Source organism: Aedes albopictus, chromosome 1 (genome assembly GCF_035046485.1).
Source record: "Aedes albopictus strain Foshan chromosome 1, AalbF5, whole genome shotgun sequence".
NCBI lineage: Eukaryota > Metazoa > Arthropoda > Insecta > Diptera > Culicidae > Aedes > Aedes albopictus.
The window spans coordinates 161,771,036-161,796,035 of record NC_085136.1 but is presented as its reverse complement, the minus strand read 5'-3'; the positions used below and the strand labels follow the sequence as shown (position 1 = coordinate 161,796,035).

The 25,000-nt window shown below is 38.5% G+C and overlaps 3 protein-coding genes and 1 long non-coding RNA gene across 6 annotated transcripts in view; 2 read left to right on the top strand and 2 right to left on the bottom strand.

Annotated features, from left to right (window-relative positions):
• The window catches only part of LOC109427678 (ras-GEF domain-containing family member 1B), a 167,624-nt gene that overhangs the window by 35,540 nt on the left and 107,084 nt on the right, over positions 1–25,000 (top strand). The gene's annotated exons all lie outside the window — the stretch shown is intronic.
• The window catches only part of LOC134285238 (uncharacterized), a 227,301-nt gene that overhangs the window by 114,614 nt on the left and 87,687 nt on the right, over positions 1–25,000 (bottom strand). The window lies entirely within an intron of this gene.
• Positions 16,997–20,255, top strand: LOC134285236 (uncharacterized). The gene is made up of 2 exons (XM_062845686.1): positions 16,997–18,891; positions 18,963–20,255. The coding sequence occupies exons 1-2, from the start codon at positions 18,654–18,656 to the stop codon at positions 20,105–20,107; spliced, it is 1,383 nt and encodes a 460-aa protein (XP_062701670.1). The 5' UTR covers positions 16,997–18,653; the 3' UTR covers positions 20,108–20,255.
• LOC134285237 (uncharacterized) lies at positions 19,244–24,994 on the bottom strand. The gene is made up of 2 exons (XM_062845687.1): positions 22,510–24,994; positions 19,244–22,423 (listed from the first exon to the last, which is right to left on the bottom strand). Exon 2 carries the CDS (start codon positions 21,316–21,318, stop codon positions 20,269–20,271), a length of 1,050 nt encoding a protein of 349 aa, XP_062701671.1. The 5' UTR covers positions 21,319–22,423; positions 22,510–24,994; the 3' UTR covers positions 19,244–20,268.

Sequence of the window (25,000 nt, the reverse complement as noted above, 5' to 3'; positions counted from 1 at the left end):
CCCAAGGAAGTCAAGGAAATTTCCTTTACGAAAAGATCCTGGACCGACCGGGAATCGAACCCGTCACCCTCAGCATGGTCATGCTGAATACCCGTGCGTTTACCGCCTCGGCTATATGGGCCCCTCAATCATAATATGGAAATAATGAAACAATATTCGAAGGCACACGGTGAATGGCGCCTTGACGGTATTCCAAGAAAAAATCATGGAAGAATTTCTGAAGGATTCCCAGAAGGATTTCCTGGAGTTACTCCTCCAATCCCAGAGGAATCTTGGAAGGAATTCCTGAAGGATTGATTGCCGAGAAGGAATTTCTTGAAGGAATCATGGAGAAACTCCTTGAGGAACCTCAGAAGGAAATTATGGTTAAACTCTCAGGAGCATTTCCTGGTGTAACCCCGGAAAGATCGCCTGGATGGATTTTGAAAGGGATTTCTAGACGAAGTCCTGGAGGTATCATCAGAAAGAACTTTGTGAAGGAATTTCTTGAGGAATCTCTCAAAGTAATTTTTAGAGGAATCCTGATATTCCCAAAGGCATCCCCGGAAAGATGACCTTGATTATCCTAAAAAGGATTTTGTGGGGAAATTCCCAGGATGATTTTCTGAAGAAATAACCCAGAAAAAAAACTAGAAGGAATTTCCAGAGCATTCCTCAAAAACGTTTCTGGGGAAATCCATAGGAGAAATTCCTGGGAAATCCCTAAAAATAATTCCAGGAAAAATTGCCAAAGGAATTCCTGGAAAAATCTTCAGAGACAACTCCAAGAAAAAAATTCTTGGTGAATTCCGGAAATACTTCATATTCCAAATAATACTGGTCGAATTTCAGAAGAAATTCTTGGACGAATCCCAGGAAAAAAATCCTGGTGGTATGCGCTGAAGGATTTCCTAGATGTATCCTGAGTAATTTCTAAAGCTTTCCACAGATAGGATTCCAAGAAGGAATTTTTGGAGCAATTCTTGGATAAACTTCGCAAGGAATTTCGAGAGGAACCATCAAAAGAAATTCCTGGAGAAATCCTCAAGAAGCATCCCGCCCGGATGTCGCTTGGATGAAATTTCAAAGAATTCTCAGAAAAAATCTTGGATGAATTCCGGAGGGGAATTCTGGAAGAACCCTCAGAAGAGGTTTCTGGAGGAATATTCACAAGGAATTCCCAAGAAGGAATTCCTAGATGTCACCCGGAAGAAATTGCTTAAGGAATCTTTAGCATGAATTCCTGGAGGTATATCCTGAAGGAATCCCATAAGGAATTCCTGAAGTTATCTCTAGATGTTATTTCTAGAGAAATTATCTGCAAGAATTTCCGCAGGAAGCCTCAGAAAGTACTCCTCGTTGAAATTCCAGCAACAATCTATGGAGGAAACATCTGAAGAAGCTCCTGTAGATATCCCCAGAAGGAACTCTTTAGAAGGGATTACTGATGAAATCACGTAAAGAAATTTCTTGAGGAATACATAGAAGAAACTCCTGGAGAAATTATCTGAACAAATTCCTGGATGAATCCCCACAATGTGTTTCTGCAAGAAACGCCGGAAGGGATTCTTGGAGAAATCCCTAAAAAATCTTGGATGGAATTACAGAATGTAAGCCAAAAATAAGATCAAGAAAAATTCTGGAGTAGCCCCATGAAGGAATTCTTGAAAGTATCACGGAAAATTGATGAATGAATCCCAGAAACAGTTGTTGCGAAAATCTCCAGTAGGAATTCTGGGGAACTCGGAATACTTTCCGGCAGGAAGAAATATCTGCAAGAATCCCTTGAAAAAAAATCCAAAAGGATATCCTGGAATTTAATCCTAAAGGAATTTATGGTCGGATCTCAGAAGAACTTCCCTACTAACAAAAGTAGTTGCATAACAGCTTATGGAGCAAAAGCTTTTGGAAGGCAGCACTCATAAACTCTTATACATCAAAAATGTTAGTTGGTGGTTAGTGATATTTTCTGCAGGTAGCCCCAGACGTCAACTATGCAAATATGGGCAGAGAAGGAACTCCTCGTTGAAATTCCAGCAGTAATCCATGGAAAAATCAGCTGAAGAATCACTGAGAAATCTTCTGACGGAATCCCTGGAGGAATGCAATTTCTGATGGAATTTTTGAAGGAATTTGAAAAGGATTTAAATGAAGGAATTCCCGAAGAAACACCTGATAAAATCCCTGAAAGGAATGCCTGGATTAATCCTGGAAATAATTCCTGAAATAGTTTCTGAAGGAATCATCAGATTGAATTACTGGGGAAATCCTAGCATTCCTAGAGGATTACCTAGAAGGAATTTCTTTTTGAATCTCGAAAGGAATTTCTGGACTAAACTCGGAAGAAATTCCTGGTGGTATCCCAGGAAGGAATTACAGACGAATTTTGGAAGTCATTGCTGGACGAATCCCAGAAGGACGAATTCCTGGATGTTACCTTATAAAAAGTACGAGAAGAAATTTCTGAAGTTGTTTCTTACAAAAGAATTGACTATGAAACTGTTGAAGAAAATCCCAAAGTAATTGCAAAAAGATTTTCAAAGAATATCAGAATGTATAAGCCAAAAACTTATAGAATATTTCTCCAAACTAAATACCAGGGGAATTTTCAAGGGCATGGTGATAAATTTCAAATAGCAATTGCCACATGATTGCCCATATCAAATTATAGTTTCCTAGAGAAAATACCGAATAAATTTGCAAATAATTTACCGAATGTTTTTACGAAGAAATTGTCAAAGTATTAACAATTACTTTACCAAAAGAATGAAACTAGTAACTCCCAAATAAATTTTCGGATGAATTTTCTAAGAAGCTCCCAAATAAATTTCTAAATGTGAAATTGTGTAATTTCTCAAAGAAGTTGCGAACTGCGAAAAGATAGTCTATAGTAATTGTAAAAAAAGAATGTCTTATTGAGTTCAGCCAAAATAATTGCTTAAGAAATATTTGAAAAAATTGTAGCGGAAATGTCCTAAAGAATTGCTGAAGAAAAAAAATCCTAGACAAATTGCCAATTGATTTTCAGGAAAATTACCAACACAATTTTCAAAACCATTCCCAGAGGAATTGTTGAATGAATTTCCACAGACTATGCCGACTGTCGAGAAAACTTTAAAATGGGTTACCAAAGGATTCCAAAGAACAGCACTGAAGCAATTCCTAAAGCAATATCCGATGGAGTTCCAAAAGGAATTGCTGAAAAAATCCAAAATAGTTTCCGAATCAATTCCCATAAACAAATGCCGGAGGGGTTTTTAAATGAATTGCCGAACGATTTTACCGAGAAATTGCTTGAAATTGCCATAGGTTTTACATACATCATTTCCCCAAAGTTCTCGGAAGATTTTCCTACAGAATTGCCGAAGAAACCCCAAAATAAATTGCAGAAGAAGTGTCTGAAGCATTTGCCATACCGTTGCCATGCCGTTCTATTGGAAAACTTCTCAGAAAGAATTGTGAAGTAATTCACAAATAAAAAGAAATTAAAAAAAATTTCCTAAAGATTCGCTCATGAAATTTTCAAAGAAATGGTGAAAGTAGATTCCATTGAAATACCCGAAGGAATTTTCAAAGAATTTTTTATTAACATAATCGCGAAATTTCCCAGATAGATTCGAAGCTTTCAACGACATTTAAGAAAATAAAACCAATGCCTATGCAATTTCAAAAAGAAAAACTTAAGGATCTCCTAAAAACTTGCAACGAAAATTCTAAGAGAACTGGCGGAGAAATTCTGAAATAATTGCCGAATGAATTTTTTAAAGTGTTTTACAAGGAAACATTGAAGTGATTTGCAATGAATTGGTCAAAACTATTCATAATAACCGAAAAGGATTATCCCAAGCAACTACCAGAGGAATTGACATGGAAATTGAAGAGAGAATCTTCGAAAAAAAATCTAAAGGAATTGCCGAAGTAAATTCCCAAACGATTACCGAATACAACATTTCACCGTAAATGCCAAAGGAATTTCCATAGAAATTGCAGAATTTCTATAAACAAACAAGATGTCTAAAGATTTTATGAATTTCTGTGACTACTGAAGATACTTTTGTTTCTATTTGAGTATGTTCATTTAAGAACGTCACCAATAATTTCCCAGAAGAAATTGTGCAAAAGCTTCTTAAGGACGTTTCACCGTAAATAATTCTTGGGTTCGGCTAAGTAATACTCCAACAGTTCCGCGAAAGTTTATTTCGAAATCTTTATATTTACTGTTGAGTATTTGAGAAGAAATAAGAATGGGGAGCATTGTACGATGTACGCAACTATAATCAAGTGGTCAAGTAAAAATATGGGTTGAAAGTGATAGGTTTCGAAAAAAAGTATGATTATTTCCTAAATCGTGGTATATGTTTTTTTTTCATAATCGTATTAATGAACAAAAAATCCTACATATTTAACGTAACTCAAAACATCTGCTCTAGTTAAACACCAAATGAAAAGTTCTAAAACGCAGCGGCTCTGAAATTGATTCTCTTCCGAATGAAATAAAAAAAAACATTGTAAAATCTAATAACCAGTTTTCAAGTCGAAATTTGTTTTCGCGGATTGATATTTTTACGAACAATTTTTATCAGAAAATAATTTTCAATGAAGGAATCTAGAGCAGGACTTATTTTTTTTGGAAAGAATTCTTCTACACTTTTTGGCATTGAAAAGAAACATGCAGCATTGTGCCTCCATCATATTTGCTCCGTCGGCCTCGGCAATATCATTGCGAATTCTAACGCCTAGATTTTGTAATTCGGATGCAGCGGTCAACAATGTGTTAAAGCATTTCTTTTTATGGTGTAGCTCGAGGGGTTTCGCCAAGAAAATAATCATTCCATCGGATGATATACCTACATAGAAACATGAATCATTATTATTCATTGATAATAAATTTATTGTATCATACCTGAAACTACGCCACAAATTACAGGATGATCCTTCCGCACTCTGATACATGGTCCAAGGAATTCTTGACCATATGCTTCTGTCATAAACTTTTTAGCGAAGCTGGAGACGGTATACATCTTCCTGAAGCTTCGCTCGTTGCTAGACAGAGATGAAAAAACGTCAGCCTTTTCTTGGTATTTTTCTACCTTACGAGTTGTCACTATATCCGGAATGTTTTTTGAAATGATCCTTGCCTTTGATATTTGTGATAATAGCAGTATCGGAGTGTTATCTGCGCATATATCTTCATCGATCTGAAAGTCAAAAAATATAATATTATCCGCGGCAAATCTAAGTGAAATGAGTTCGAGAAACAGCAAGCAAAAAGTAGCGGGTTTAAAGATGCATTATCGCTGAGTAAAAAAATCGTAATTAAGAACAAAGAATTATTATTGAAGGAATGATGATAAATACCTGGTACTCTATTCGTTTCCGCATCACCTTCTCAGCTTCGTCTACATTGGAAGGAACCGCCGATATTTCTGGGCAATAATCAACTTCCATTCTTACCGCCTTCGTGCAGCCCTTTTGAAATCCTCCCTTCTTCAATCTGCTGGTTAACAATCGCTTTGCATCTCGTTTCTCCACATATTTCAGATAAGCTGGCGGGAGGGTTGCTCGTCCCATAAATGGGGCAAATGCATTTTTGGCCCATCCGTACCCTTCATTGTACTGGAGAATAGAAATAAGGACTCGGAGCGAATACGCACCTCTGCTGCAAATATTCAACCTCTTTCCCATGATAAATTTCACGATGACCGACATGAAGTTCTCTGCAAAATTTGTCGATTCTCCAAATCTTAGCCGGTCCGCTTCTGCCGCGACTGTTTCTAACAAACCGTGAACCGCATTGAAGATGCTTTCATCCGATTTTAGCAGCTCCAGGGGCTCTGGGCTGTTTTGTTTGGTACAAAAATATTCTCGGCAATTGTCATGACACCCAAAGACATGATTAAGGCTGTTTTGGATATCATGCCTCAACCCATCGACATCGGTTCCACCCTCGTCAGCACAATGTAGGATTGCCGCATGAACGCCCGCACACAATCTCTCGATGTTATCCCTAAGTACTGTTCGGGCGAGGTCGTTCTGGTTTTTCCCAGAAATCTAAAACAAACCATTTAAGTTGCTTAGGGGCTGTCCATTTATTACGTAAGGGAATTTTCACCATTTTTCGACTCCCTAATCCCAAATATTTTTGTATGGCACGTAAGATCTCTCAAACCCACCCCTCCTCATCCCATAAACCCATACATGATTAATGGACAGCTCCTTATCTACACTCATTATTGTATTTTATGGCTACCCAGAAAATATTGAGAATTGCATTGATTTTACAAGTCATTGTCTCTAAAAACTTTGTTGTTAGCGCTTTTCGCAAGATCAAACTGCATTAAATTGCTTTCAAAATCACAAAAAATATTCAAAACTTCCTTTCATTCCGTTTATTGTACCCCGAGTTTTAAAAATGTGGTAAAGACAGTCCATGGAGAAATTTAACGCAAATAGCTCTCCCTTCATATATTTTTTTACCAACGGTATCCAATCAGCTAACAATCAAGCGGTCAAAATGTTATAGTTAACTGTAACTTACTAATTAAAAAAAAATATAATAATTTTTAATTCACTTCATGAAAAGTATCAGTTTGTTGAGAATTCTCCGAGAAATGAAAATTTAGCCAACTCAATTTTGTCTGTATCACAAAGATGTCTCGCGATAGAGAGCTTCAAAACCAAATCTGATTGTTATATTACACATTTTGGGTTGAATTACTTACCGTATGAAGATGCTTTTTGAGATTTTTGATTGAGTGGTTTTTACAGTTGGCCTTCTCCAACTCTTCACCGTATGAGCAGTGGTTTTTCAACTGGTCAAACACCGAGGAGTCGCCATCTCCGACTACCACTCGTCCTTTAAGGCCACGCTTCTTTATGTGGTCGAATCCTTCCACAAGGATGGCTGGCTCTATTGCCCCTGCCGCTCCATCGAAATTTTTGAAGCACTTGTGTTCCTGAGATTTCCCCGCTTTTCCATCCTGGTAGCATTTGATGCAAAACGTATTTTTAGTATTCCCATACACCACTTTCTTCGTTTTGCCACCAATCATCACTGCGGCCCCAGATTTCGAAGAATATCTGTAAAAAATGGGCAACTAAATAAACTAAATATATCATAAATATAATTGTGCACCGTACTTTCCGCCGTACGACCTTTTTGGCCAACTGCCGTCCAAATAGATTTTGGTGCAAGCCGTCCCGTTCTCATCGAAAACGTCGGCTTGGGACTTCTCTTCTTCAATCGCGCGTTCCATGCTCCCTTCAGCCATCTCTTTAACGATGTCAAACATGTCGTGTTCAGTTTTTAAAAAACTTTTGAAGCACATGAACGGGCTTCCCATGAGGGCGAAAAACTCCTCTGTGTGAGCATGAGTCTCACCACTCGTCACGACAGCGCATACAACCGATTTACGGAGGCCTCCAGGGTTTGACGGTTCTTCAGTTTTGCCTTTGAAGACAACGTTGCAAGTCTTACATTGCAGGTAGATAGTAGAAACCATAGCATTAAACTTTTCGTCCACCAGTGTAAATTGTGGAAGCTCGCACTCATTCTGGTGGCTATTTGTCAATGCCACAACCCACCGGAGAAGATAATTGACGTCAATCATCCGGTAACCTTGTATTGGAACCCAGCTCTCATCGTCCTTTATAAAGTCGTGGCAGTTTATTGCCTTATCTGTGGATAATCTGTAATATTGTTGTGCAGTTCGTGTTTAGTAATAAAAAGTAATAAATTTAAATAATTAATTAATTGAGTAAAATCATTTTTTTAATGAAAATAAAGCCCAACATTTCAGCTACAACGTGATTTGTTTTAAATTTCGATATCTCTTTTCGATAATTTACTAAAACAATTAGTTTGGACATAAAGTTTCATAATCATCTTATATGGCGCGGGGAGTGGGTGGGACATGTCCTATCCATACCAAAATGCCCATATATTGGGTGCCTGTACCAGGAAAACTATTTCTACAAAATAAGAAGAAGACCGACAAATGTTTCCAATACTAATTTTGAAGTTTGAATAAAATTGCCATCATCTTTTGCGAGTCTGATCTTGTATTCACACAATGTTTCATGTTGTTTTTCATTGTTGAAGGTTAAAAATCAACTATATCCAATTTGAGGTACTATAGCCATAAATGGTATACTGAGTCATATCCTACCCATGATTTTTTAAAGAAACACAAAGAAAAATATCAATGTATCCTACCAAATATTCTCTCCTACAAGCGATTACTAGAAACAAAATTTTATTATCAAACTATCACGAAATGAAAAAAATAGGCTGCGACGCCATTCAAACTTGTTAATTTTACTTGCCATTCCATTATTGATTCCTCTATAGATTCATTGATTTGAAGGGCATTACTAAATGTATTCAAAAAGGATGTTTTCCACGAAAAATTCTGCAGAGAAATTTCATGAAATATTTGTCCAGGAATATCGAAGTGAACTCCGTTGATATGGCATTCATGTTGGAGTTGGTATTATCATATCAATAACATCTTTCCCACCTTTTTTACAAATAATCCTGTCTGCATTTCTCTAGTGATTTCTCTTGAGGTTCTTTCATAAATTTGAAAAAAAAAAGAAGCCAAGAAGTAGACACACTATTTAGTTTGAATTCTATGAAAAATACTGTCAAAAATTTCACCATAAACTCTCAAAAATCTTTCAGGGATTCTATGAACGGAGGATTCTGTTAATAATTGTAAAAATTTAAAACGATTTCTCCAATGATTACTTCAGATATTTCTCATGGAATTTCTGCTGGAGTTCTTGAAAGAGCCCTTGGAAGTGTTCCAAGAATAATTCCTAAAAACCCTCAGAAAGCAAACTTTAAAAGAGTTCCGAAAAAAAATATTGGAAAACTCCGGAACTCGGGGAGAAATGAAAAAAAAAACTTACATAACCCGTATGCCGTCAGCGCATACGAACTAAAACTCTCGCCGTTCAGCAAACACTCAACGGATTTGAATAATTTTTTTTCACAGTATACTCGTACATATGTCTGGTTTGTAAAAGTGGGCAGAGAACGTCGGAATGGTCCCTGTGGCCGGAGTTATTCCGGTGGGTCACTGAGTCAGATTCCTATAAAAAGGGCTGTTTTTTGGTACACAGCATGTTTTCCAGTATGATTCGCAATTAAATTCACTCTATTTCCATTAGAACTTACTCCTTCACCATCGAACATTGTTTATGAACAGGTGTGTACCGTTAAGGAACCATCGGATGTGGCCACCGGACATAATCTCCGGAAAAGCCTGCTACTTACTGTAGGTATATAGGGGATCACGTCATCAATTATTTTTTTGCAGTCTCAAGTATTGACTTCAGCGGTATGATGTCATAGAAGAATTTGTTATATATACTTAACTCTTTATTTTTAAATTTTCACCTGTATGAGTAATCCCCCTAAAAGTGCGACAAAAATTTACTTTTTTCATAAATGAAGATAGAGTATTGGTGTCTTCGGCAAAGTTGTTGGGAAGTTTTGCTGGGATTCCTCCATAGATTTCTCCAAGCACTGCTCTGTGAATTAAAGGATTCGGCTCGGGATACCCTCAGAAGTTCTTGCTAGGATTCCTTTATGAACTCCGCCAGGATTTCTTCAAGCATTTCCAGATAGTGGTTCTGCAGTTATTGTTCTAAGAGTCCTCCAGGATCTACCTCCTGGAGGATTTCTAGCAAGAATTTTGAACAATCCCAGCAAGATTTTTTGGAAGATTCCCACCACGAATGCCTGGAGAAATTGTAGCAGCATTTTAAAAGCAATTTTAGTAAGAGAAATTCCTAAGAGGATCTTCAGAGAAATTCAGAAGAAATCCCTACAAAAAACTAAAGGTTAATTACTAGTGGCTTTCACAGATAAGTTACAGCAAGGACTGCTGCATAAACTCCCAGAGGAATTCCTGGAAAAATCCTTGGGAAAATCTCTAAAGGTACCACATAAGGAATGTTAGGAAGTAATTCAGAAGGCATTCTTAGGGAATTTCCAACCGGCATTTGTGCAAGATTTTTTTGAAAAATTCCTGCAGGAATCTCCTAAGGGCCTCTGCAGTAAACCCAGTGGGCATTCTTAGAGGGATTCATGAAGGAACACTTGGAGAAATCCACGGAGAAATGCCAAAAAGAACTCTTGGAGGAATCCAGGGAGAAATCTTTGAAAAAGTCGTCATGGAATTCCCCCACAAATGCCTAACGGGTACTTTTTTCAAAACCTTTACCTAACATTTTTTTCAATGATAGTGCCTTTTTGTTCGTTTTTTTTTATTGTAACGCTTTATTGTGCGCCAGCGTATTGTGGTCAATAACTATGCTCGAAAAAAAGTAGTTTAAATTTTATCACGCTCCAATATATAACGCGATTTTATTTTTTATTCGTGATGTTATCGAAAAAGCACTGTATCGAGATTTGAACAGAGAAACTTGAAATCGGATTTTCGTGTTATAAATTGTATCATCCCTTCTACAACGATAATTTCCTCGGTTGAATTTTGTTTACCATGATTCTCTTCCAAATAAAAAATCTGGCAAGTCTGTGAAAATCAACTTTGTCTAGAATTATGATGGTACCTAGTATCAGTTGATTTCAGTTTTCTTAAATTTTAGTTTTTTTTTTGCAAAAAAAAACGTACACTATAAGTTCTTAACCATTTGACCAATTTCCAATCTTTAACATGATTTCAAAGATAATTTTGTTGTATAAAAATGTTGTGACACAACTTTCTGCTGTAAGATAAGATTTGATACTTTTATTTGAGAAGAACTGCCAAAATCATGAACTTTATTATGAATAAAACAGGTGAAGTTTTATTATTTTTCATGGATTTTTCAAAGTAATACTTTAAAAATATTAATTTTTATATATATCTTTTATTTTGTATCCTAAAATTTTAAGATTTGATTCATGAAAAGATTACTTTATAAATCAAAGATTTGGACTTATATGATACCGACTAGCCGTGAACTTGTCAGTTTCAGTAAAAACTTACGCAAATTCATCAATCTTTTGCACTGTATTTTGCACACAATGCACTGTATTTTCAGGCAACAAAATAAAGATTATACTGAGCCAAAAATTCAGTAGCTTTTCAAGGGGGTGGAGGGAGTCTCCGATTATGCTACGAGCCATGTATTATTTGGGTATGAGAAAACAAGCTACGAGAGCGAAAAAAGAGTTTCAAAAAATCGTCCAAAAAACGCTACGTTATTTATGTACGACCCCTTAAAGAAATTGCACACCTCTCACTTATCGGTCGATTAAAGCAAATTAATCAACTATCATCATCATCATCATCATCATCAAACATAAATTTCAACGAAAGCATCAGTGCTATTTATAAAAAAAAACTTCGCAACTCATGGAAAAAGTTAGATTCAAATTACATTTTTATTAGATTACTCTTTGATTTTATGCAAATGTTTCTGGTGAAACTTATAGCAAAACAGTTAGTGCAATTTTTTCCTTGATGAAAATTTTGAAGTCGATGAAAAAAAATCGAGAAAAAATAGTTGGAATCATTTGACCTTCCTGGGCTATTTGGAAAATTGTGAGCCTGGAAGTCAGCTTTCTACAGAAAAATAATTTTAAAAAGTCGAAAATTGAAATTATATGACAACAAGCTAACATAGATCCACGATAAATATTACTTCAGTGTATTTTTTTCTAAAAGTCCTTTAAATATCCTCAAAAATCTTCGAAGACATCATTTGAATATAACAAACCGTTTTCGAGTTATAATTTATTGAGGAAAAAATAGGTTTTTTCATACGCCCCGATCAAAAGCTAGGTGAGGAAAAATGGTTATGTGTTGATGCATATGCATTGCATATGCATATAAATGTTTATAATCGCCTAGAAACTGAGAGCTAATTCTAATATTGAACAGAGACCCTAAATAAATAAGAAAGTTGATCTCGAAAAAAATCGGTGGAAATGGCTGCTTGGAAAAGCTCAGGTTTTAGTGAAATCATTTCTTAGACTACTAACTAAGGTATCGAAAATGATGAAAATTTAGAAGAGTTTTGATGTTGTATCACTAAACATCAAACTCTTCTAAATTTAATGATGAAATTAGCAAAAAAAACACCTTTGCTGAAATGCAAATTTGGACCAAATTATTAGACAACTTGACAGTTCTTCAAAGTAGCGGTTCAAACGAAAGGAGTCAATTTAAAAAGTGTTCAGATTAAACACGGTTAAACCAACGGGAATAAATTTAAACTAAAATGTGGAATGGGCGTAACAGTCATTGCGAATTTATACTTTTACCGTTCCTCCTAGGCGTAATTCCAATAATTTATGTAATCTATTACCAGTAACAGATAGAGCAGACTCTCCTCTATCTGATAACGGGATAAGTTGCACAAATAAATTGAAATACGCATAGGAGAGACAAAAGAAGCCAAGGCGTGCAATAACTGTTCTGCCTTTTTCACGTGTTGGTCTGGTAGTGGTATTTATAGATAATATCTTAGTGGATCGAAGGAAACTTTTGCAGCATGTGTGCCAGTTTTATTTAGTTTTAAATTACTCGTTGATTTTTTGAAATAGAACTCTTGGAAATTTCTGATGGATTTCCTGGTTGAACTCCTTGAATAAAATAATAGTTCGAACTTTGTTGACGACATTTCAATATCCTTTAAGTATTTGGTAAGTGCAGGTAAATAGCCTTTAAAAGAATCTGGTTAATTTATGGATAGATTTGTATAATTAGAATCTTTGTGAAATTTTCTGATGAATTTATGAGAAAATGACCACTGCTAGGGTCCAAAAACTCTTAAAATGTCTTCTTATATACTTGTTTTGCTTGGATTGTGGTATGTTGCAAGCAAAGTTAACTAAAAATTCGTTAGAAAATGGCTGAAAATTATTTTCAATGTTTTGGAAGAAATAGGATTGGGGATAAAAAATCATATCTTGATATTTTAGTACATGTATGTATTTCACATGTGATGAAAAGTGTAAGTTGTCATTTACTTACCTGTTCTCATTCCTACAGTCATGCTCACAATCACTTTCAAAATCACTTTCATAAACACTCCCAACACTCTCATTTTCGCTGTTCCACGGCTCCTCGGCAAAATCATCGCAACTCACTATTATTTCCGAATTTTCTTTTTCGGTCTCGCTTCCGTCAATGTCTTCACTGGTTTTGCCCTTCCTACTTCCAAAATTCTCCCACACGCTAAGACCTTGCACCTGTCGCTTACGCTTTCGTGGCATCCTTCTCGAATGGCGTTCCGATCGACTCTGACAAATTCTTCATAAAGCATAACAATATATGCTTGCTCTAACCATGCACAACAAAGCCTATAACGGTACATTCCTTGATCAACTATCCACTGACATAAAAATACCGTTAGATTATAGTTGCTCACATCCTACCAATGCAATGCCTTCAAGTTTAGAACTTATACTTGGATCTCTAGCCCATGTATGAGATAAACGCACACCTGATTAGCAAGGACTTGCTGCGGATAGCTGAAAGTTTACCACTGCATGTACCTAAGAAATAGGATTCTGGAATATCAAGTCATAATAGCAGATAAAGGAAAAAATAGTTGCTCAAACTAATCTAGAAATATTCAGTATGCCAATGCACGCCTACATTATATGTGCAGAAAGGACTAAATCCCTTCTAGTCAAAAATTTGTTGGAGCAACCGTGGAGGCAAATCTATTACACTTTTTTACCGTTTCTTGCTTTCCCGCATCATCTGTGGGGTTGCCCCCCGCATGCAAGCCAACAAACCGTTATCTGCTGTCCCATCGCGGTGGCGCGCGTTGGATAAGAAAATGTTTTCATACAAATGCTGCTAAATACTGATTTTTGTATGAAACCCATGAATATTTATATACTAATCGACTCGTTATTAGTTGCTGATTGGAATGAGCCAAAAAAGTTATATGAAAATCATGTTTTTCTATGAGAAATCGCTGTGCAAACACAAAAGTTCCCGACATTTGAGTGGTTTTTAGTCCTAAAATTTTGGTATTTCCGAGAGTCCAGTTTTTTCAAATTTTGAGTAAAATCAAATATTTTTTTATGAAAATGAAGCCCAACATCTCAGCTACAGCGTGAATTGTTTTATATTTCGATATCTCTTTTCGTTAATTTTTAAAAAATCGAAACGTGCGCCGAAGTCGGGTTTTACCGGCCCGCCCGGTAAGCTTCCCCTTAAGTGCCAGAACTAGTCGGTGGTCCGTCTTACCCACCCGGTCCGTCTTACCCCCACCCCCCCAGATAAATATTTCTTTAATGGATCAGAGGCATGGATTGCTTCAGGATTTTTTTCCGTGGATTTCTTCAGGAATACCTCTGTGGATTCTTCCAGGGATTTCCCAAAGTTTTTCTTATGGAACTTCTTTCAGGATTCCTTCAGATATTCATGATGGGAATCCTCTAGAAATTCATGCAGAGATTCTTTCAGTTGGAATTTCTGAAGAAAATGAGTTCCTGGAGGAAATCTAAGTGAAATTTCTGGAGGAATCACATTATAAAATCGCTGGAGTAAATGAGAATCGGTAGGGGTATTCTGGAGGAATCCATGGAGAAGTCCTTGAAGAAATCGCAGGAGGAATTTCTGTAGGAATCACAGTAAGAATGTCTGGAGAAATCTCTAGCTGAATTCATCGTGAAACCGCACTTAGAATGTTTATAGGAGTCCCAGCATGAGAACTGATGGAAGAACCGTACGACGAATTGCTTCAAGAATCTCAGCTGGAATTCCTGGAGAAAGTCCAAGAGGAGCTCCAACAACAACCCCATGAGGAATTTCAGGAGGAATCTCTGGATAAAATTTCAGACGGATTTCCTTAAGAAATTACTTGGGATATCTTCCGGAAGAATCCCAGGAACGTTATTTTGAATAATCCCCGCAGGAATTCCTAAAGATACCCAAAAGGAATTCCTAAAAGAATGCCTGGAGGAGCGAAAATTTCTTAAGGAGTATTAGGAGAAATTTCTGGAAGCACCACAGCAAGAGTTGTTTGAAGAATCCCATCTGGAATTTGTGGAGGAAGGCCAAGATAAATTTTACTCAGGAGTTCTCTTGGCCTTCTTTAAAAAATTCCAGCTGGTATCAAACGATTTCTGATGTGGTTTACCAGCAATTCCTACTGTAAAACATACCTCCAGCAATTCTTCTAGGAATTCCTCAAGGGATTTCGGCCAAGATTCCTGCTGAGATTATTCCGAGCAATCTTCCTGGATTCTTCCAGAAGCTTCTCCAATGATTTCTTTTTTTTCATGGATTTCTCCAGAAATTCCGCCAACAACTACTCTTGGCCTTTCTACAGAAATTCCTGGCCATTCCATATGGAATTTCTCGAGCAATGACTACTGTGGTTCTTCCATGAATCTCTGAATCCTCTAGAAATTCTTACTGTAATTCTTCCAGGAAGAGGAAGCAATCTTCCTGAGATTCTTCCAGAAGTTCCTCTGGTGGTTCCCCAGAAATTCTTTCGTCGTTTTTATCCCTGGATTCCTCCAGAAGTTCCTTATGGGATTCCTTCAGGAGATCCTCTTGGCCTTCCACCAGAAATTCCAGATGGTACTCCTCGAACAATTGTTCGTGCGATTCTTCCCAGCATTCCTTGCTAGGACTCCTCCAGAAATTAGAAATTGGAACTGTGGTTTCATCTAGAGATTTCTCCTGGCATTCTAACTAGAATTCTCCAGGGCAATTTTCATGGCATTCTTACAGAAATTCCTCCTGCGATTCCTGCAAGGACACCTCCATGGATTCCTCCAGAATATCTACCATTTTTCCAGGAATTTCCTCCAGGTATTTTTTGCAATAAATTTCTCTTAGAATTCCTCCAGGAATTCCAGGCTCTCTAAGTTTTTTTTGTAGGTTCCTTCAGCAATTTCTCCTAGGGTTTCTCTATAAATTCCTACTGTGAATTTTTTTTTTGACGTAAACTACGTCTTACGGGAAGTACTGGGTGTAAAATGAAAATCTAAAATTTTGCGACCGTCACGAAAAATTGATAGGTTTTGAGCGCTAATAACTCAGCCGTTTCACGACCGATTTTCAAAATTTTTGCACCGATAGATCACAAATTTATCTACGCGTTGAAATAATTATAGCTAACTATTGATTTTCAACAGCAAACTATTGAAAATTTGGTAAAAGTGAACCCATGTTTTATCCAGCCAATCACGTGCGAGCACAAGCTTGCGATTTTTCGACGAGCACCACCCAGTATAAAAGATTACTGCTTCTTCCCATCTTCCTCCATTCTGCATCGACTCCTCGTGGGGAACGCTTCGGAGGAGAACAGCTCAGTACCTCCGTTTGCATTTTCGCTGCTCAGTATACTTCCACATGCCGAGCACGGTGGTTGCCGACGGTCGCGCGTCGTCGCGTCGTCGTGCCTGGCCTGATGCGGTACAAGTGGAGCTGCTGACCAGACCAGAGGAGAACGCATCGAAGGAGAACAGCCATAGTCATTCCGAGCGCGGTGGTAGCTGTCGGCGGTTGTGCGTGCGTCTTCGCGTCGGAGTGCGCGGCAGCACGAGTGGATCTGACGACCACACAGAGCAGTTTCTCCGTTTGCATGTTCGCTCAGTATTCTATGACATGCGGAGCGCGGTGGATGTCAACGGTTGTGCGTCGTCGTGCGTGGCGTGCGGTGGTAAAATTGGAGTAGCCAACCGGATGAGGACTTTTCATCGTCGGATGGAAATGATGTAAATTAAAACAGCCCTTCTGAGGGCTATAAAACTGTCCCACAAGAGAGAACGGATAATTTTCCAGGTTACGGTTTCAAGTGAAATTACTATGAGATGGCTGTTATAAATGGAAGGAACAAAATCAGCAAAATTTGTACGACTTGATTGAACATTTGTTCAATTTCTTCAACTTAGAAAAATGGTTACTTTGACGAAGAAAATGAGCATTGTTAAACAGTGTTGCCAAATTTGATTGAATAAGTACTTTAACCGTTTGAAATCTGTAATACTTAACCATGATATTAAATTATTATTTATAAGTATTAAACGTTCAATAAATCTAGTGTACCAATTTGCGAAAGTATGATTTGCATATTAAAATGAATTTGATGAACAATAATCAAACCAATATTGCAAATAAATCCTATGGCATCACTGATTCTTACCCCTCTGTCATCGAACCAACAACGTTCGAGAGGGGAAAACGATCCGACTTGCCTTGCCGTATAAAAGCAAACTGCTTCTTCCCATTTTCTCTTATTCTTTGCCAACTCTTTGACGGGAACGCATCAGCGGAGCGCTCACTTCACTTCCTTCAGCCTTCAGTATGCTTTGGCAAGCCGATCGCGATGGTCGAAAGCGGTTGCGTGCGAGTGCATCCGCTTTTGCATAGTCACGTTTTGCACAGCATCACCTCGCAAACCCACCATCGGAGTCAACCCCACCGTCGCCGTTCTGGATTTCGCAATCATAACTACCGAATTTCACCTGTAGTAAGCAATTAAATTTAAACGGCCCTTATGAGGGCTCCTCCTCTCCTCTTCTTGGCGTAACGTCCTCACTGGGACAAAGCCTGCTTCACAGCTTAGTGTTCAATGAGCACTTCCACAGTTTTTAACTGAGAGCTTCCTCTGCCAATGACCATTTTGCATGTGTATATCGTGTGGCAGGCACGAAGATACTCTATGCCCTAGGAAGTCAAGGAAATTTCCTTTACGAAAAGATCCTGGACCGACCTGGAATCGAACCCGTCACCCTCAGCATGGTCATGCTGAATACCCGTGCGTTTACCGCCTCGGCTATATGGGCCCTTATGAGGGCTACAATTCTATATTTTCTGCAAGAGTTGATTCCGAATTAAGTGAAGACATGCAAATGCCGACATTTTAAAACCATCTACTACGCGAGTGCGGTAAAATTGCATGAAATGGGGTGCTTACGCTACCACGGCACTGGAAATCTAAAATTTTACGACGGTCACGAAATTATGTCAGATTTTGCACGCTAATAACTCAGCCAATAATAGTATTATTTCCAAATATTTCATATTAATCGATTGGAAATGTATGTACGTACCATTTATGACAAATAATCAAAATTATTGATTTTCAACAGCAAACTATTGAAACTTTGGGAAAAGTAAGCCTATGTTTTAACCAGCCGATTGCGTGCGAGCACATTTTTGCGTTTTGTCGTCCAGTTAAATTGTTCTCATCTTCCATCATTCGTTCATGACCTTTCTAGGGGATTGCATTGAAGGAGGGCTAGTCCGTTTGCGTTTTCCAATGTTCCTCCACAATAATGAACCGAATAATTTTCTAAGGAAGACGAAGCGCCGGGTCACAAATAATGCCAAAATCGGCACAGATTTATAGAAATTCTTTGATAAATAATAATATACACGCAAATAAATCCGTTCCGAAAACTGTCCACATGCAGTCACGAATTCCAGATCAAGCGAGAACTTCGTTTACAAATATTGCTGGTTTCTTTGAAGAATGGATTATCTGCACAGTCCATGAATCACACTTTGGACTGGTAAAACTTGTTGCCAGTATTGTCAAAATAACTGAAGATGAAAACTTTTTTTTCTTATTTCGCGTTTCATAGTAGATTTATCTTAGCCCAATTACAAAGTGTACACCTTGGTGTACACATTATTTTTTTTAATAATATTTATCACGAAAAATCGTGAAATTTTATAAGAATGTGCTTACAGAAAAAACAATATATGCATGTTCAGAACTATTCTTACATTCTGGCAGCACTGTCATGTCGAATGACGGTTCTCGTCGTTCATGCATACGAGAGCGGAGTAAACAAACAAACAAACGAATCACGGCGCATATCACGAATTCCGTCCGCAATTAAATTGAATATTTCGGCGAAATTCAGCGATAATTCACGGCCTACGACTACGAAACAGCCTCTGGTTGTATTCTCCGGTGAGCAAACCATCGTTTATCAAATAAATGTATTGTAGGTCAACGTTTCGCTGTGTTATATTTTACTACAGGTAGCGCCATGAGCATCGATGGAGAAGGAGGATCGAATGGTTCTCAGGATGCTGACCTTGATCTGGATTCTGATCAGTTTTCCGTGGAAGCTCTCGACGAAGAAAATGATCCCTTTTTCGATTCTCGTGAGCCTCCGGAAGCTGATGACTCAGGCACGAGCGAGAGGGAGTTTCGGAAAGCAGATGCCGGTGAAACGAGCGGTGAATCCAGCAAGCTCAGCAGCAAGCGGCCAGGCAAGCAAACAAATCTGTCGCTGTATGCAACTTTTTTCAAACGCAAGTTTGTCGGAGAGACTTCTGGGGCCAAGTTTGCATCGGAGATAATTTACGGGAACAGCGTCGATGAAATTTTGCAAGGAATATGGAGTATTGTGAAACCAGTTATCAAGCAAGAAGTTACCTTCGAAGATGACAATGGACTCCAAGTTCCTTGTTGGGCCAATGATGAGCCAACACTTGGCGACCTAGGAAAGTTCGTGTACCTACAGAACCACGCGAATCGTAGACGTGTCAATGTTGACAAAGTGGATAGCAAACTGTTGATCAGTTGGCGGTCGAAGGAAATTCGGGTGCATGTTCACGTTTACTCGACCGCAGTATCATGCAAGCAGCTGTGGGAATTGGTTGATCGACAGCTGATTCGGTTTCAGAACAGCGATCGTGCGGGAGCTCCAAATAATCAATCTCTGACAGCATTGGCCAACCAACTACGAGACATCCATGGAGCACACTTCAGCGGACATGCCAGTTCCTGGAAAATCTGGGCGAACTACCTACATTCTGTTCCTGCACATGAACGTGAACGCCGAATGAATGATTTACCACCGCATTCCGTCATCAAATTCTTTCGATCAGTACCAATCTCGGAGGCAGTCCAGCTCGAAAGCGCTCGTAGTGGACTGTCGGTTGCTCGAACAATAAATGATGCATTTTCGACGGACCTTTCGACACTGGAAAGCGAGGTGAATGAATTGCTTACCTTGGGTCAACGCATTAAGCACCGGATTCAATCACTACAAACCAGATGCTCTACCAATTCCGGTATTGTTACAGCAATGCAAGATTCGATTAAGCCGGAGGAGGATGAAGTCAGCCGTTCTCTAGCGGAGAATGTCTCGGATATGAATGATGTTGATCATTTGTGATCATGTTTGTGTCGAGGCTTGTGTATGGGACAAAATTGGTTTTAATAAACGATGTACTTTTTTATCAAATGATTATTTATTCATTATAGCCAATAGAGAAAACACACTGAAATTACATTGCTTGGGGATTTAGATGATCTTTAGAGATCATCTTTATCATATCATTCAGCACATTCTTTATTTGTCATTCCGCCTGAGGGATCAAAAAAGCCGCCAGAAAAATAGCCACATTTTTTGTATAGACGCGTACAGTCATGGTGTTCCAAGCCCATAAATGTTTCTAATGCCAAATGAGACATATTGGCATTAGAATTTTCAGGATACATTTTTTTGATGCGAGATTTGGCAATTCCGAAAATTATCTCCACCGGATTAAAAAACGGACAATATGGAGGTAAAAATACTGGAATAATTCCAATTGAACGTAGATACAATATTATATTTGGATCACAGTGGATCCGAGCGCCATCCATAATCCAAACTGAATTGTATCCAGGGTAACGGTTGACCTTGTCATTACGGAGGGCAAATTCTCGACAGCAATCAAAAAATATCTTTCGCGTAAACGTTCCCTCTGTTTCGAAACTATCAAGAATACCATGAAGCCCCAAGAAACATAAAAATGATGCCCTTGGACGCCGCACGAACTCCCCTCGAAAAATTAACCTTTTTCCTTTTGCTCCGTATCCTCTATTCCTTAGAACTCCTTTGTTATCCAGCGATACTTCATCCAGGAACACAAGCATGTAGATATCCCATTCGAAAGAATTCATTTCGGAACAGAATCGCAGAATCTCTTCTTCCTTTATCTGGATCGCCCTGCGTTCCAATGCCTTCCAGGTCAGTCCTTCGGCATGAAGGATTCTACAAACCGTTGCTCCGCTTATTCTTCTATTAAACTGATGTTGGAAGAGGTCACGACATTCATCAAGATATAGCACTGGGTTCTTCTGGTAGAGTGCGAGTATCCATTGCCGCTGTTCAGCGGAGAATTTACGGTGTATCTGCTGCCGCTGCTTGGAAGTCACAAGTCCATTTTCTTCGTATGCGGAAATCCAGTTGGTCACAGTGGTTTTGCTTTTTCGGTAAATTATCGCCAACTGTGCTCTTGTAAGGCCGAGAAAATAATAGCCATATAGGCAATGGAATCGGGTATTAGTGGAAGCTCGTTTATGCTGCACATTCCGAAGGATTATGTTGCCGTTGGCCATTTCTATTGTCGAATAAAAAACTATAAATATTAACTAAATAATTATTCCAACAACGCGAGCCAATTGTTAATCAAAACAATGTGTTGATATTTCGAGCTGTCAACGGATCTATCAAATTTGACAGATCACACTTGTAAATCACACTTATGCAGGTTGCAGTTTCAAACTGTGTAGTCCAATTGAGTGTGAACTGTGCAATATACACCGTGATTTAAAATCACGATACCGCGAAATTTGTTCCACACCATGTACGTAACGTCTGAGTAACGCCTGACGAACAACAATTGCAGAACAAACATTATAAGAACGTGATTTGTGTTCCAGAAGCCGTGATTCATATTCACGGCTCTGGGAACATAGTTCATGGTCTGCAACAGATCGACAGGCCCAGCAGAATAAAAATCACGGGATCAGGAACTGTGTTCTTGTAGCCGTGATTTCAATCACGGCACCGAGAACTTAGTTCACGGTCTGCGCAAAAGCAATGTACGCCGCCTGAACAAAAACCATGCAATTGTAAATTTGTTCCTGAACCCACCCTCCATGAAAAGTGCTAAAAATTGCTCGATTCCAGAGACATTTTATTAAAAGATCACTTTAATCTCTATTCTTTAAACAAATTTATGGTGGGTCTATGTTCACAATCATGTTTTATTTATCACTATGAATCACTGTTGTCATTTTGGAAGACGGCAAATGATTATCGTAGTGGTAGAATCGATTCCGAGACTATGCTAATCCCTCGATCGCCTGAAGCGTTCCGTTCCAGCTTCATCTGGTAGAAAATTTGCGAAACCGCCAGCCAAGCATCACAAGATATGCACCATCGGTCTCCGGGAGTCGGAATAGCAAATGAGGAGGCTGCTCCTCCTGAGTCCTGGCTGGATTTTCACGAGGAAAACGAGGTCGCTGATCACTGGCACATTCCCACGTACAGGAAATAGAATTTTCAGCATTTTCACTGCATTAACCAGGTCAATGCTTGCGGTTGTTTGAAGGTGATTTCAGCACAGATGACAATCGTCTCTTCTGCAATCTGATGAGTCTGCCAGAACATTTCGACGTGCATAGGAGCTAGTATTTCCTGTTTGAGAAGGTTGCACACCTAGAATACAATAATTACTAGTTATTTTCGTAAAAACCTTTTGAAATTGTTATATATTTCAAATAAAAATACAAAAATACGCTTACCACGTCTTGTTTGATGATGATCCGTTTATTTTTTTTTATTTTTCTTCATCGATGCGTTACAGAAAGTGACAGCTCCAAATAGTCGTGGAATTTGTTCCCGTTATCGAGCACAAAATCACGCGCACGGAATTTCATTATCACGAAAACAAGAACTCTGTTCTATCATTCCGAAATGTAACGAGTTTGTTGATGACAGGAAACAGATATGATCTTTTGATCCTAGATTCGAGAACATGTTCGAAGAAAGGAGTTGCAATAAATCACGAAAATATGATTTATATCACGAAACCAAGTTGACGGACTGTTCCAGTTGCCATGATTTTTTGTTCACAAAAATCAGAACGGATTTTTGAGCGTGATAGGCAATTCCATATAGCAAAAGCTTAATGATTTGCATTTTTGATTGATCTGTTTGATTGCAAAGTAAGCTGTATGGCATTACTGATTCTTACCCCTCTCTCGTCAAACTAATTCTTCTTCTATCTATCAAACCAATTCTTCTACTTCTTCTTCTTCTTATGGACGTCCTAAGACAAAGCCTCGACGCTGTTCTGACTTTTGCTGCCAAAACAATGAAATTTGTTGAACTCACGTGAAATAATTTGACTACATTCTGGTTCGAACAGCCTTTTCAAGGGCTTTATCAATTTTCTGAAAGAGTAAATGGTAGATTTTCCGATAAAGTGACGCTGGTCACATAAGTGACAAAACTGCCGAATTTTGAAACCTACTATAGTATACTAATCAAAATGCAACAGCATTGTGCGGAAATTAAACCGTGTCTTTTCATCTGGTCGTGTCTCTGAATCTAGCGAGTGCGCTTTCTTCTTGCGCTACCATCAACGCAGTGTATAAGGAATTTCCGCCGGCTTCGCTTAGGCTTCAAACTGTGGATAACTGACACTGAGGAAGATTACAAGTGGTAGTCGATACGCGTATCTGTCAAAGGATAAGCAAAATAGGGCGGAATTAAAAGGTACAAACTCATTTGAAGAGGGTATTCTGCTTAGAGAGTTCGAAAAGTCGGTACAAGTTCAAACTATTTTGTAATTATTTCCAATACCGGAATTCTCAAACTTGCAGAATTTACCTTGTGTCTTATGATATGATTATTTTTATTGATTCAAACTATTGATTCAAGCTATTGATTCAACCAATGACAAACTACTTTACGTAGTTTACGTCATGCGGTTGTGTCTTGTACACGCCCCTCTATTTTTTTTTTTTTTTTTTTTTTTTTTGTTTAGAGAGACTTTACCTCTGGGGCATTCGTCTCTGATACTGTGAATTCCAACCCGAAAATATTCTAGGAATTTCTCCTGGGATTCATGCAGGAATTCTTGCTGGGAGAAAATCTTCGTAGGGCCCTTCCAGAAGTTTTTCCGGTAATTCTATCACGAATTCCCTCAAAAAATTTACCCAAGGGATTTCTCTTGGCTTTCCCCAAAGGATTCCAGCTGGGATTCCACAAGCTATTCCTGCTGTGGTTCTTCCGGCAATTCATCTTAGGACTCCTCTAGAAACTATTACTGATATACCTCAAGGAATCTTCGAGGTATTTCTCTTGGCATTCTTGCTGCGATGCTTTCGGGCAGTCTTCCTAGGATTCTTTCAGAAATTCATTCGGAGATTTTCCCAAGACCTCATCCTGGAATTCATTCAGAGATATTTTACAAGTATTCCCCCAGAAATTTCTAACAGAATTCCTCCAGGAGCTCGTCTTGGCCTTTCTCCAGAAATTCCAACTGAAAGGAATCTCAATAGAATCTCTGTTTGAATGTTTAGAGAATTCCCATAGTGGATGCCTGAAGGAATCCTGAGAGAAATTCCATAATAAATACGTGGAGAAATGCATAAAGCAGTACCAAAGGAAATCCCTGGAAGAATCGTAGAGATATTCCTGGAGGAATCTATGGAAGCGAATTACGAACGTTAACAATAAAAAAAAAAGATTCAGTTCGCTACGAGCCGCATTCAACGCCTGCAAGTAGGCAGTTTCCTGCAAATCCGTCTGAATTTCGTGAAAAATTTGATTGTTAAACAATAAATTTTTATTTATCACACCAACGCATGCGAAATATTGTGTAACGTGAATATTTTTTGACCAACTGCTCCATGAAGCGTGAAGACGCAATGGACAGTGTTAATATTGAGATCCGATCTGAGAATTGAGATAGTTTTATTGCGATGAAAAGCCCCAGCAATAAGTTTTTCCCCATTCAACAAACGAGCCACGCCAGAGATCGAGAATGTTATCGTCGGAGCTGGCACTCACATTTCCTGTTGATCATTAGTTCCAGCATCCATAGCCGGTCTCGTTGTTCGCTAGTAGATTTGCATCGTTTGCTCATTTCGTCGCACACAAAGCGCAACTAATGCGGTCGATGCTATTTATGCGATTCGAGTCGCACCCAGATACTCCAAGCCAAACCACCGCAACGCCCGATCAACAACGATATGGAGTGGAGGCAACCCAATGTGATGTATAGTG

Bases quoted from the DNA above. Each gene is read 5' to 3' on its own strand.
- LOC134285236 (XM_062845686.1), top strand. From the start codon at position 18,654: ATGTGCTTACAGAAAAAACAATATATGCATGTTCAGAACTATTCTTAC. The intron at 18,892-18,962 runs GTGAGCAAACCA...ATTTTACTACAG, and splicing joins GCCTCTGGTTGTATTCTCCG to GTAGCGCCATGAGCATCGAT.
- LOC134285237 (XM_062845687.1), bottom strand. From the start codon at position 21,318: ATGGCCAACGGCAACATAATCCTTCGGAATGTGCAGCATAAACGAGCT.